Source organism: Lissotriton vulgaris, chromosome 8 (genome assembly GCF_964263255.1).
Source record: "Lissotriton vulgaris chromosome 8, aLisVul1.2, whole genome shotgun sequence".
Lineage (NCBI taxonomy): Eukaryota > Metazoa > Chordata > Amphibia > Caudata > Salamandridae > Lissotriton > Lissotriton vulgaris.
Window position 1 is genome coordinate 1,331,220,067 of NC_141696.1, and position 13,528 is coordinate 1,331,233,594.

A 13,528-nucleotide genomic window follows, 5' to 3' on the forward strand; every position below is an offset into this window, starting at 1 on the left:
AGTTCCCTTGATCAAAAAAGCATGCTGGGGCGGGCACGAGCTTCAGTGCCTCCTCCGCAAAAGCATGGAACAATCTACCATACCATCTTAGAAATGAAACTGAGCTCCTCTCCTTTAGGTGAGGACTGAAAACCTGGTTATTTACATTATAGTTGTTTCACACCAAGGGAACCACTAGGATGAGATGTGTGTTGTCTGAGGACAGTGTGAACTGATTGGGGAGTTATGTTCCAGTTAATGCATTTTAATGAGGATATGTATTGATGGGGTGAGACAGAGACGGGATTTTGGTACAGTCCTAGGAAGAATATTTGTAAAGTTGTGTGTGTGATTATGCTCTAGTGAAAGCTATTTCCCTATTCACTTCCATTTGTAGTTATACATAGCATAGGCGGATCACTCAGCCTCCACTGCATAGAACTTTGTTTACAGATGTACACCTAAATATACTCATAAAGTTACTTATAGTACGGTTATGTTTGTAAATCTAGTCATTAATGCCTCAACCCCTCGTTTAAGTGCATGTATTCATGTAGTCTTACTACTGGAAGGAAATTTCTGCCAAGAAGTAGTGACTAGGTAGCAGGCGAATTTCCTCACCCAGGGTGGACGGACATCTACAAGTGTGGTGATCTCTGCACATAGATTTGCCTGCGTGAATACCCACAGACTTGCCTGCTATATATGTGAAGAATTAGCCCCGTTAAGTTGTTAAGGTATGTAGAAAGCTGCTGCTAATTGAGAACAGGTTAGAATTGGCTCTCGTATTTTTATGTTTGACGCTTACAGCTATGCCTATTTTTTTTATTCTTTCCGTGCATACACTGTAAACAAGTGCCCCCTCCACGTTAGTGTAAGAATGAACTTTCCAAAATGCAAATGCAGGATAAGTGGTATTTGCAAAGTATCTCTGGTCATGCTGTGCACTCTGCAGCGTAAAGATCTAGGTGATGTTTTTGTACATCGGCATGAGGATTTTAGGAAGAAACAAAGTGTAACGTGCACTCTTTGGATGGAATGAGTTCATTTGCAGTCAGCATGAAAGAGAGCTGCAGCCCTGTTGGTAACGGCGAGGGACGCCGCCTACCCCTTCATTAACACATTCAGCTGCATAATTACCTTTTGAGACATGAATCACCGGGGCTGCGCTTCTGGAGGGACTCTCGCCTCTATAAAAGCTGTGAAAATCTAGTTGTGCCTCCATTTCTGCCTTCACCTTCATCTACTTTCAAATTTCCCCATCAAATTAATATTTTTATAATGCAGACTCCTGGCCTTCTATGGATTTGTTTTCAACTTGCAGTCGCCTTGCCATGTCTATCAGCAGCCCCCGCGGCCTTCACAACAGCGAAAGCAAACTGGAAAGACTTTTACATCGCTCAGGTGGGTAAATCAAGGCCAGATTCGGGAGTCTGTCTGACTGGGGCCAATCTGTACATGAGTTAATGCAGAGAAGGTTGAGGTTTTTAGATCGACGTTCAATAAGGAGGAACTTTAAAAGTTTGTTTCAACTGGTGCGGTATAAAAGACAGTCAAGACAGAGAATGGGACGAATGAATGTGTGCAAACATTGTGTATACTGGGTGTCATCTGCAGCATTGTGTCTGCTTGACAAGAAACACACCTAGAAGGATGTCCAATATGTAACATTTTATGGGGGTTTGTATCCAGTAGAACCCTTTTGAGGGACTCAAAGGCACAAACGCAAAGACTGGAGAAAATTAATGGCAACCTTTGAATGTCCGGGGTATATGTAGGTGCAGGCCCGTGAGTAGCATCAGTTCTTCAAGTCCAGGGCATAAGTCGGGATGCCCGGTAGAACAGTGGCATCAAGCGTGGCCATTTAATGGTATGAGGCGTAGGATGACAAAATAAAAGCATGTTAATTAAAAAGAAAGAACAAGCCTGGCCATGAAGTATGGTGTGAACTATGGCAGTATGTCTGAAAAAGGTCAGGACCTTTACCTTATGTAAGTAACATTAAGTCAATGGTCATAAATGCCAGCAGTTGGTATGGAGGTGCTTTCAAGAATTTGCAATTCGTGTAAATGACGGACACATAAAGTTTGATTACTTTTGAGGCATTTATTATATTTGCAAAGTTCCCAAATCAACCATCTTCTAGTATTATATACTTCTTAGTTCAATTTTTGAAGTCTTTTCTCCTAATTAACTTGCAATCAGTCAATACTGAGCAATTGACTATAACAGGTGGGCCCTTCAAGGCGGACTGGGAATGAAGCATGGTCAGAAACAAGTTGTAGGTTCACTTAGATCAAATGAGGAATGAGAAACTGGCACCTTTTCCAGTGATTTCTGGGTAGGGCTGGTGGTTGATCCCACTCATAGATTCCACATTTGTACATACAATTAGAAACATGTCAAAGATATTCCGTATGACAAGGCTGGTAACAATACCCGAACTAGGTACCACTTTTTCTCAGTGCCATATTATCCTCAAATTCAGGGGGATGGGATAGTCACAAATATAATTTACACTTGTAAGCAATGTACACGTGTAATTTACTCTTACACATTTGAGTAAATTTACTACCTTTGGCCAACCACAAAATGTGAGTGGAAAGTTACTCAAAAGTGTAGACTTGCATGTCTCCACCGCCAAAACGGGGAGGGAAACCACATTTACAAGTGTACGTTACTGTTGCGATAAAGAAACTGTTGCGACTCCAGCATTTCACATGGCCAACCACAAGTGCTGAGACATCCTACCATAGAAAATAACGGAGGTAGGGACTTGCAATAACATTAACATAATGTATAGTATTTCAAATTGTTAAGAATATAAATTACTATAGTTAGATATTTAATCAATCTAAAAACAAAACAGCTTTATTATTTAATTCTAAAATATTTTATCAACTTTTTTTATTTAAATTATAATGTAACAGTATTATTTATTAAAATATAATTGCTCTTATTTTAATTCATATTATACAGAACAGTTAATAATTAATAATGCATAATAATTTATTTCCATTGTAGGAGGGAATTATTTATTTTATCTATGCATCAGAAAATAATTTTATTTAACGTAATATCTTTAATTAATTAAAGAAGTAATTTAAAATTAAGGTAAAAGTGGTGTATTTATTTTTCTTATTTTGGCCTACATTTATAATGTACTTTATTATTAACATAAAATTATTGTTACAAGTTTTTTGGGGTTAATAAACTTTTTTTAAATTTTCCCCAAACTTTACCCCAAGGAGGCTCCACCACAGTCAGGGTGGATATCTTCCTGTGGAAAAGTATAGGAAAAAAATGTAAATACATTTTCTAATAATTAGTCACAATATATGTATGTATGTAAGAATGCATAAGGTACTTCTATAGTGTGAACCTAGCGAAAAGGCAGCTGAACACAGTAAATGGTCAAAGTGCTAAAGTGCTCTAAAACTGGGATTGGGCGCAACCTTCAATATGTAGCTAGCAAAGCCACGCCTTTTTAGACAGTCTGCACACCTTGTCCTTGTCCTCTAAAGATAGAAACATTTTAAGCCCCAACTTTCAGAATTGTTCTGTAACTTCATGCCTGCTCTCCTGTAAGTCTCAAAATTTAAAAAACTTCAGAAAAGTATGTTTAGCCACAAGGTAGTAGGATAAACTTGTAGAAAGCTAACTACGTCTCCCATCCAGATTTGCAGCAAAGTGTCTAGTAGAAACCGGTTCCTGTTGGTTTCTTCACAACAGGTCGAACCCTTTCAGACCACTGGACCTTGTCCCCTTCACACACACAGGGGGGAAATTCCACATGGGCTGGCCAATGAGACGTCTAGTAAACTAAAGGTTATTTTCTAAATTGAGGTTGTTTACTCTCTAGGATCATCAATAGGCACTTGAACTGGGTATGCAGCAGGCACTACAGCATCTCTAAATTAGCTGGGAGGTCGGAGGAATAAGGAGCAAGAACAGTCATTTGACTTGCTTTTTCTTTAAGTATTCGCCTTCTGTCTATGACTGCCAAAGGTCAATTATAATTAAACAGAGTCCATTAACAAACCCTGAAAAACCACTGCTTGCTTTCATGCAGCTCTATTTTACGCAATTTGAACTTTAGTGACACTCTTGCGAGGGGGCTCGGATAAGCACACAGAAGCAGAAAAGAAACATTATCTTTTGACTTTTATAAAGTTAATATAATTTCACAATTGGGCCTCTTAATGCTGAAATGACCTGAAATCACATTTAAATAGGGTTGGTAAAATAACAAGTGTTCGTTTTACTTTGTGTGATCCACAGACGGCTAAAATAACATTAGTTTAATATCATTTTTTTAGATTCTCGTTGTCTCAGTAAATAATTAGGCAATTGTATAGTTGCCATTCAGTGTATTTTACAACATAGAAGATGTTTCTAATGGCAAAAACTGGGGTATGAAGTACTGGACACATAACAAGTTACTTATCATTATTAGCATATAGATATTATCCCCGTTTAAAGCCTCACCCTATGCCCTTTTGTAAAATCAGTTTAGGCACACATGGATCATGATTACAATGTGTGCAGTAAAAATGACACAACCATAATTTGCATCTATTCCCATTTCACAAGGAAATACCATATGAAATATGAATGAGGAAAACTGGTTGGAAATAGGTACCACATTTGCCCAGTTAAAATACAACGAGGAAAAAACTGAGGGGCATATTATCAAGGGATTTAGCTCAGCTTTTTCGGCTTTAAAAGCCAAGAAAGCGGAGATAAAATTGTCTCCCTATTACCTAGCTGTCGCTAACACCAGTTAGCGGCAGCTAGTAGGAGATAGCGACCATCTTGGGCCCCACTTTGCATGTCAGTGATATTTATCACTAATGATATGCAAAGTGGGCGTGCCAAGATGTTAACAACTGGAAACAGTCGCTAACATCGTTATCTCCTATTACCAACTTTTGGAGATATTGGCACTAAGCGCGAATATCTCCAAAAGCTAACACCTGCCCTGAGCAGCTCTTAGCCATGTTATCCAATGGGAGGTGGATAACATGGCTAAGAGCATTCGCTCGGTAATGCATGAATATCGCTAACTTTACAGAGATATTCATGCATTTCGGCCGATTTTTATTGTTTCAGAGATAAACCTTGCTAATAGCAAGGTTTATCTGCGATAAAAATCGTCGCAGCTCGGCGATAAATTTTTATCGCTAAACAAGCTATAGCGATAATTATCGCTATTGCTTGGTAATATGCCCCTGAGATCCTTCTTTTCCGGAACTTCCCTCCTCAGCTCCGGAAATTGCATTGGTCAGATGAATCTCCCATGCCGACCTCCGAGGGCCAACCCACGAAAAGCTATGGAATTTGCTTTGATGAAAAGTTTAACTTCTCTACTAGGGCAGATTTGAGGCAAGATTCCACTTTGATCATCCATAAATGCTTTGGTAAAAAATTCCACAACCTAGTTGTCGAAAAGGAGAAAAATATTCCTCCTCTTTTGGCTTTGTGCACTTTAGAAATACATAACAGGCCATGGTTAGTGGATCAAAGTGCCTTACTAGATACATAAACTTTGACTTTTTCCATATTTACAGGGGACTTTTTTATGCAGCACTCTATGAGTAATCGTTAGGGCTTTAAATCTGACTCTTTGCCTAATAGGGAGCCAATGCAGTGCCTTCAAACCCCTATAGACGGACTGCCTTTTGTGGGTTTTCAGAATTAAGCTCCAATCTACACCACTAGGGGCCTATTTAGCAGTTCAACCAGTGCCCCCAAATACAAAACACTGGCATAGTGTAATCTAGTCATAACAAGAAAGAAGGCTTTCTGCTTTGGCACACTGAAATCCCTAACAAAGTTCAGCAAGGGAAACTGTTACCCATGCACTGGTATCCTCACACCTTGATTATGCCAGTGCCTTGTATGTAGGCCGGCCCAGCTATCTTCTGAACAAACTGCAGGTCGTACAGAATGCCGCTGCCAGAACTCTTCTCTATATTCCCATAAAGAGCAGCGTGAGACAACAGTTGTGTGACCTACACCGGCTGCCTGTGATGGAGAGATTAAAGTTGAAATCCCTGACCTGGCACATTCAGCTCCATATGGACCCTGTCCTAATTACCTGAGAAAACGCTTCAGGTTTTATATCTCCACCAGGCATCTGCGTTCAGCCACACAGCTTCTTGCCCAGTTTCCGAGATTTTGCCTTAATAGAATTGGAGGGACCTCTCTTGCCTTTAATAATTAATTAATTGTGGGTTTGTAATGCGCTAGAATCGACTCCCGAAGGAGTATCTCTGCGCAGTAGACCGCTGGGGAACTCGTCCTGGCTTTCCCTGTGAGATGGTCCCTACTGGGTATCTCCAAGGTGAAACCAGGCATCCCTGGCGTGTGTGGGGGGACGTTGTGGAGATGAGGCAAGCTAATGCCCAGAGTTGCCGAGTGTGATCCCTGGTTAGAGTAGGCACCGAGATGAGAATTATGCTCTCGGGTCTGCCGCCTCTAACCAGTGAGCCACACCACTCCGTCTTCAGGGCAGCGTCGGCCTGGAACCTTCTTCCCTTTGGCCTCCGCAACGTTCAAGACCCCAAGCTCTTAAGGAAAAGGATCAAGAGTTTTCTCTTTATCTAGCAGTTTCTCTCTGCCTTCCTTCCACCAGGTTCGTGCCAGGACACTCTTATGAGTAGCTACAAATCCCATAAACATAAACATAAACATTTGGTAACTGATTGTGCTAAGTTTTCTACCATTTGTTGTGTGGGAAATACATGACTTGCAATAGGTAGGTAATACACTACCCAGTAATCAGTAAGTACAGCAATCTGTGATATTGATATTTTCAGTGGTAGTATTACCACACCAAAACCTGTAACACTCTGCATGAAACGCTTAAATGTTTATTCTTTGAACTTTATGATCATGGAACTTCCACAGTTATGCTGTACTTTTATTGCGTAAACCAATTGGTTTGCGAACTACATTCAATAAATGGTACAACACAAAATCATTTAAATGTACATTAAATAGCAAACGAATCACACCGAAGATACTGATTCAGTTATTTATATAAAGCATTTACCACTTTAGTATATGGCTGTCATATAACATATTTGGAAACAAACAACATAAAGAACATGACTGTTGTGAGTTGAGTGACAAAGTGAAAGGTGGTGCTACAAATGAATATAAAAGACAAACAATGTGCACATAATATGAATCAATGCGGGTCTGTCCTTCCTCAAGACCGATAACAGAAGTGGAGACAGTCAGGTGTAGGTGGGGTCAAAAGTAATTGGTTTTCCCAACAGAACCCATTGTATATTATATTCCCAAAACCCAGGTTCCCAGGTTCTGGGGCACACAGGGTCAACCCCTTTATCTTTAATTGTCCATTGATTGCAGCACTCTTTTTCTGTGGGATTGTGGTTCAGGCTTACTGTGATGGTGTACGGTTCTCATACAGGGATTCCGTTAGTCCCACTGAAGAGTTACCTTCTCAAGTCACGTTGCAGGTGGCTGTAGGAAGAAGGCTTTCTGCTTAAAGAGCAGGCTGAGCATTGTGGTTAGTCTTTGCTGTAGCGCAAATAGCTTCCCTTCCCTGGAGGTTTGCCATGGTTCATCGTCGGCACCAAGTGCAGGCCTCGTCTGGCCAGTCATCGTGGACAGTCGATATTAACAGGAAGAGCAAGTGCCACCAGAGCTTCGCATTGGTGGTCGCCATGGGGGGGCGTGTTTTGGCCTAAACCGGCCCATTCGATTTTCACCTTTCACTTGAGGAGGTGTTTTCACTGATGGCAGTCAAAGGTCCACGACACAGAGGGGCAACCTTTGGGATTCATGAGTCAATCCAGTAGAGCAAATGAAAAGCCTTACACCGTGTAAGGACAAACACTGAGCACGCTCTTGGCGACTTGGCGCGTAATGACACTAATCAAATCTGTGAGTTGATTCAAAGAATTATTGCTTTATTTTTTAAACATATTCATGTCACTCTTCTTCATATTCCATCATATGATCAGTGCATTTAAAGCAGTTTGCATCAATTGGATGAATACCAATATCGATAAATATTTGAAAACAGCGTGAACTTTATCCCCTATGCATTTCGCGCGATGCACTTCATCAGGGGGAGTCTGTAAACAAATAGCAACGAAAACATGTGTCCATCGCTGATCTGTAAAGGGGGGGGAATGCTTAGCGCAAATTGTAACACACAGATAGCAGAAAACATGCGGTGAAGGTATTAGAACAGTGAAAGTCCACAGTGAAAAAGATTCGCTATGTGCATATCCCAAGATAAGGATGAAAGTAAACATAATCCGTGCTGGTCAATAAAGTGAAAAAATAACTAGGAAGTGTTATAAAAATCAGAAACATGCGACGTGCAGAAAAAAAAGTCCGGATGGCCAGGTAAATGTGAATGGACTCGTAACAGCTTACACGTGAACATGCAATGGTGAAAATAGAAACCTTGAAGATGCGCGGTACGTTTACCAGCGTAGGCTGAAATTGACTCGAGACCCGTACGGGAAGTTAAGTAATCCATGACCATACAAAACGCAAAGTATTCCTAGAATATGTGCGCATGCGTATTATAGCTCGGTGTAGTAAACACAGAAACAGGACTATAAAAGTGTGCCAATAACGGGTAAATACGAGTAAGCCTCAGTGCACATATTAAACTAGGCGAACACTTAAAGCCAACATGGAATGAACGAGCACAGAAATCAAAAGGTAAACATGGAAACTGATAACATTGTAGATAATAAGAATAATAGAACGGGGAAACATAAAAATAGACATAGAAACAAGACTTTAATGATGTCCAAAAAATAAGGATTGAGAAAATAGAGTATAGAATATGACAATCAGTGTCATAGGTGACAACTATACTCAAGTCTTTCATTGAGGCCTTTGGGCTGTAATGCGTTAAGTCTGTGTATCCAAAATAGCTCACGCTGGAGTAGGTATTTGTTGTTGTCTCTGTGTGACAACTTTTCAATCACTTCCCAAACCAAGAAACGAATTTGGCTGGGATTGTGAGAATTTTCAAAATAGTGTGCAGCTACACATGATTTTAGATTTTTTGTCCGAATGTTGCTGCGGTGTTCCGTTAATCTTATCTTGACTTTACGTTCTGTCTTCCCTACATAAGGGAGGCCGCATGGCCATTTAAGGAGGTAAACGACATTGGTCGTGTCGCATGTGGTATTTCCTCGAAGTTGTATCGGTGTCCCTTGTATGGGGTGTGGTATGTTATTACCTTTGATTATACTGTTGCAGTGGCCACAATTGTGGCATGGTAGAGTTCCTTTGAAGTAGATGGTAGATATGGATTGTGGTTTTCTCAACAGTTGTTGTATATTTTTTGAACGTTGGTATGCAAATATAGGATAATTAGCAAAAACATTGTTGAAGTCATTTTCTAATTGCAAGAGTGGCCAATGTTTACGTATCGTGTGTTTGATTTTATCACTTTGCATGGAGTACTTGGAAACAAAGACCAATTGTGAATCTTGCTCTGTACGTTTGTCCTTAGGCTTCAGTAATTCTTTTCGTTCTATCTTAGTAACTCGTTCTCCTGCTGATTGGGTTATGTTTCTGGGGTAGCTGCGTTGATGAAATTTCTCAATGATTTTAGTGCTATTTTCTTTGAAGAGATCTTCGGTGGATGCAATTCTTTTGGCCCGTAGTAACTGAGAATATGGTAGATGTTTTTTCAGACTGGCTTGGAGAAAACTTTTGAAATGAAGGTAGTTGTTACGGTCAGTAGCTTTTGTGAAAATAGATGTGACCAACTGGTTGTCGATGAATCTGATGTGTACGTCCAGGAATGATATTTCATGGAATGGGTAAATTGTTTTCTGTCATCCACTTGGTTGAGATTCCCAATAGCTGTCAACAATTGAATTTCACTTCTCTTCCACATAAGGAAGATATCGTCAATGTAGCGGTAGTATGCACATATATATGGTTGCCAATTTAAGTTATTGAGGATATGTTGAGTGTCGTATTGGTACATGAACAAGTTCGCATATGCAGGAGCCGCACAATTGTCAACAGCTACTCCGGAGAGTTGGATGTAGTGATTGGTGGTAGGGGTTTTGAAATAACTGTGATGAAGTGTAAATTGCATGAGTTCAATTAGAAAGATCTGTAAGTCTTGAGGTTTGTCAGCCTGAACAAGAGCTGATTCCATTGCTTCAAGTCCCAAATTGTGGGGATGGAGGTGTATAAAGAGTTCACATCAATTGTACAGAGGATAACCGGATGATCTTTGGGAATGCTGATGTTGTGGAGTTTTGTTAAAAAATCTGTGGTGTCTTGTATGTTACTAGACATAAGTTTTACACTTAACTGCAGATGTTTATCAATGTATAATCCTGTTGGTTCATGAATGGAGTTACACGTACTGACAATGGGTCGAAATGGTGGTTTACTGGGATGTTTATGTATTGTTGGAAACAGGTATATGTACGGTACTTGTGGATGTTCTTTCAATAGAAATCTTTTGCCTTTTTCTGTGATGGTTTTAAGAGCCAAAGCTTTGTCTATAATGGTCGCAAGGACCGATTTAAAAGTTTGGACATGTGTGTGCGCAACACCTATTTAAATTTGCATTTCAGGGGTGCTACAGGGACCCTTAGAATCGCTATCTTATTTGCGATTAGCTAATTGCTAATCACAAATAAGGAATACTCCCCATTCATTCCTATGGGCCTTTAAGCCCCTAGGAATGAATGGGCCCCTAGGAGTGAATTGGGGGTTATTCCTTATTTGCGATTAACAATTTGCTAATCGCAAATAAGGAATGTGTAGGAATCGCAAATTATTTTGCGATTCCTTATGAATCGCTATTAAAGACTCGCAAAACGGGTCTTTGATGAATCTAAATACAAGTCTCCAAGAGCGTGCTCAGTGTTTGTCCTTACAGGGTGTAATGCTTTTTATTTGTATTTCAGTCCTGCACCTTAAGGACTGGGAGGTGACCACCCTGAGCACCCATAATAGTACTTACAACTTTTTGACTATTTCTAATTTGAATTACCCAGAGAGTGCAGCGGCATCCACATATTTCAGTCAATCCAGTAGAGGCCGGCAGCAGGGCTCAGGCAGATCAGGCAGGTCTAGTTGTTGCGGATCGTCTAGGTAGTTGAAGGAAGGCCTCTGGAAGCTCATTGTGCCCTACTCCAAAAACTGGTTCTAGTCAGTTCTTCCTCTTCCACTGGATCTGGCTCCAAGCTGTCTAGAGTAACTACGGCAAAGGCAGGGTGTTAGGTTCCTTTGTGTGTGCTGCAGGCAGAACCCTTTCAAAATGTAGTCAAGAAAGGGTACTGCTCCTCCACAGCCATCATGTCAAGAAGACCTTTCCCCCCCACACCTAGGCTTCCTTTGTCTCACTGTCTGGAAGTATTCCACAACAGCAGAGCCATTCCCAGTCATGTGACCCAGGGCACTGGCAGAAAGACACAGTTGGTTTAACACCTTGGCTGCTAGCGATATTTTCCTTCTGCGCTGAATTCCCAGATTTACCATTGTTCATGACGAGCTCAGCTCGTCATCAGCACAGCTCAACCGTGCCTCATGACGAGCTGAGCTCATCATGAGCATCGAAGGGGTTAAACAGACAAATTGCAGCTTCCTAAAAGTGTTTTTTAAACATTCTAACTTAAATTCCAACTTCACTATTCAACATATAAATGAAGAGCAATTTATAAAGCACAGACAGCTACCCCCAAAGTAGTGTCCCGGTGCTAAGATAACTGAAGTAAATGATGCTCAACTACATCTCTCTAAAGAGAAAAGCCTTCAGGGCAAATTTGTGGCAAGATTCCACTTCGATCTTCCATAAATGCTTTGGTATGGAATTCCACAGCCTAGCTGTCAAAAAGGAGAAAAATATTCCTCCTCTTCTGGCTTTGTGACCTTTAGAAATACATAACAGGCCATGGTTAGTGGATCGAAGTGCCCTACTAGATACATAAACGTTGACTTTTTCCATATGTACAGGGGACTTTTTAATGCAGAACTCTATGAGTAATCGTTAGGGCTTTAAATCTGACTCTTTGCCTAATAGGGAGCCAATGCAGGGCCTTTAAACCCCTACCGAGGGACTGCCTTTTGTGGGTTTTCAGAATTAAGCTCCAATCTACACCACTAGGGGCCTATTTAGCAGTTCATCCAGTGCCCCCAAATACAAAATACTGGCATAGTGTAATCTAGTCATAACAAGTGCCAGAATAATGTCCGTCCACATGTGTATGGGAAGAAATTTGATAGTCTTTTTAAAGAGGATTTTATATTACAAATCATTTGAGTGTAAACGTCATTCCTCTAGTCACAATATGAAGTTAGCAGGTATTACGTGTAATAAGGCATCCCAATGGTAGCCTATAGTAAAGATAGCCTTAGAGAAGTGAAAAACAACTTTAGGACGTTTTCACTGCCAGGACATGTAAAGAATTAAACCCATATTTTTATATACCATGCATCCTGCCATATGAACGTTTAGGGCCTGCCTTTAGGGTGACCTATAGGTATTAAAAAGGAAGACTTAGTGCTGGCAAAAAGTTTATTGATTTATTTGTTTAAGAAGGTTACTTTGGTGGGTGGCACAATGAGGACTGCAGCTCACTAGTAGCATTTAATTAACAGGTCCTGGGTACATGTAGTACCATATGCTAGGGACTTAAAAATAAGTTAAATATACCACTCAGGTTTAAGCCTTTTTTACCATGTTTTCAAGTAAAAGCATAAGGAGTTTACCACTGCGTAGCAGGGAAAATGTGCACAGAGCTCTAAAAGCCAAAAAAACAGGTTCAGCACAGGAAGCCAGAGGAAAGCAAAAATATGGTGTGGCCTTGCAGAAAGGTTAAGGTCCAACAAGGCAGGTATGTTAATGGAAGTGCAATAGATTAATAGTCCATGGGATTGTGCATGGGAAGCAAGAGCTGCACTGTCACGCAAGGGGAGAGATATAAGGCAGTAATGGGTTTACTCCTGCCCTTAGATACTATATATAAGTGCAAAAATTGTTGCAGCTGGATCACAGTACTGTCCAGACAGGAGATATCTAAGAACTCCATCAGGTAAGCCCCAGCCTGAGGTTGAGTCCACCCTGGTAGTATTATCTTGCCAGTGTAGGACGAGGTGGCAAATGATGAAGCATGTCACATTATGCAAGTGAGCCATCCTCGTCCAATTCTTTGAATTGCCCCAAAAACTAGAAGTAAACGTAGGTGGCGGTAATAGTAGAGGTCAACACACCTCCTCCTCAGGTCTCACTAAAGGAGGCCATTGAATAGAAGACTGGGGTGCCACGCCAATATTTGTGTTTATGATAAGCAAGAGCTGCAACCAGAACAAACATTGGCAAATCCAATAGAGCTGGCGTTGGCTGGCAGCCTCTTCGGTTTGTGAATTCTTGTTTTGCTTTTTCATGGTTTTTGCAAAACATTATTGTTGGTGGAGCTGCCGGGCTCTCATCAACTCAAATATAAAAATATTGGCTAAAAGCTAAAATATATTTTCTCTCCAAAAGTACACATTGCCATAGTTGTCCCTGGCTATG

The 13,528-nt window shown here is 40.6% G+C and overlaps 1 protein-coding gene across 1 annotated transcript in view; it reads left to right on the forward strand.

Annotated features, from left to right (window-relative positions):
• Positions 1-1,221: 1,221 nt before the first annotated feature.
• LOC147698690 (matrix metalloproteinase-20-like) overlaps positions 1,222-13,528 on the forward strand; it is a 203,694-nt gene continuing 191,387 nt past the window's right edge. Inside the window, exon 1 of the mRNA XM_086933491.1 lies at positions 1,222-1,383. Within this exon, the coding sequence (XP_086789617.1) occupies positions 1,261-1,383 (123 nt within the window). The 5' untranslated portion in view covers positions 1,222-1,260. The remainder of the gene's footprint in view (positions 1,384-13,528) is intronic.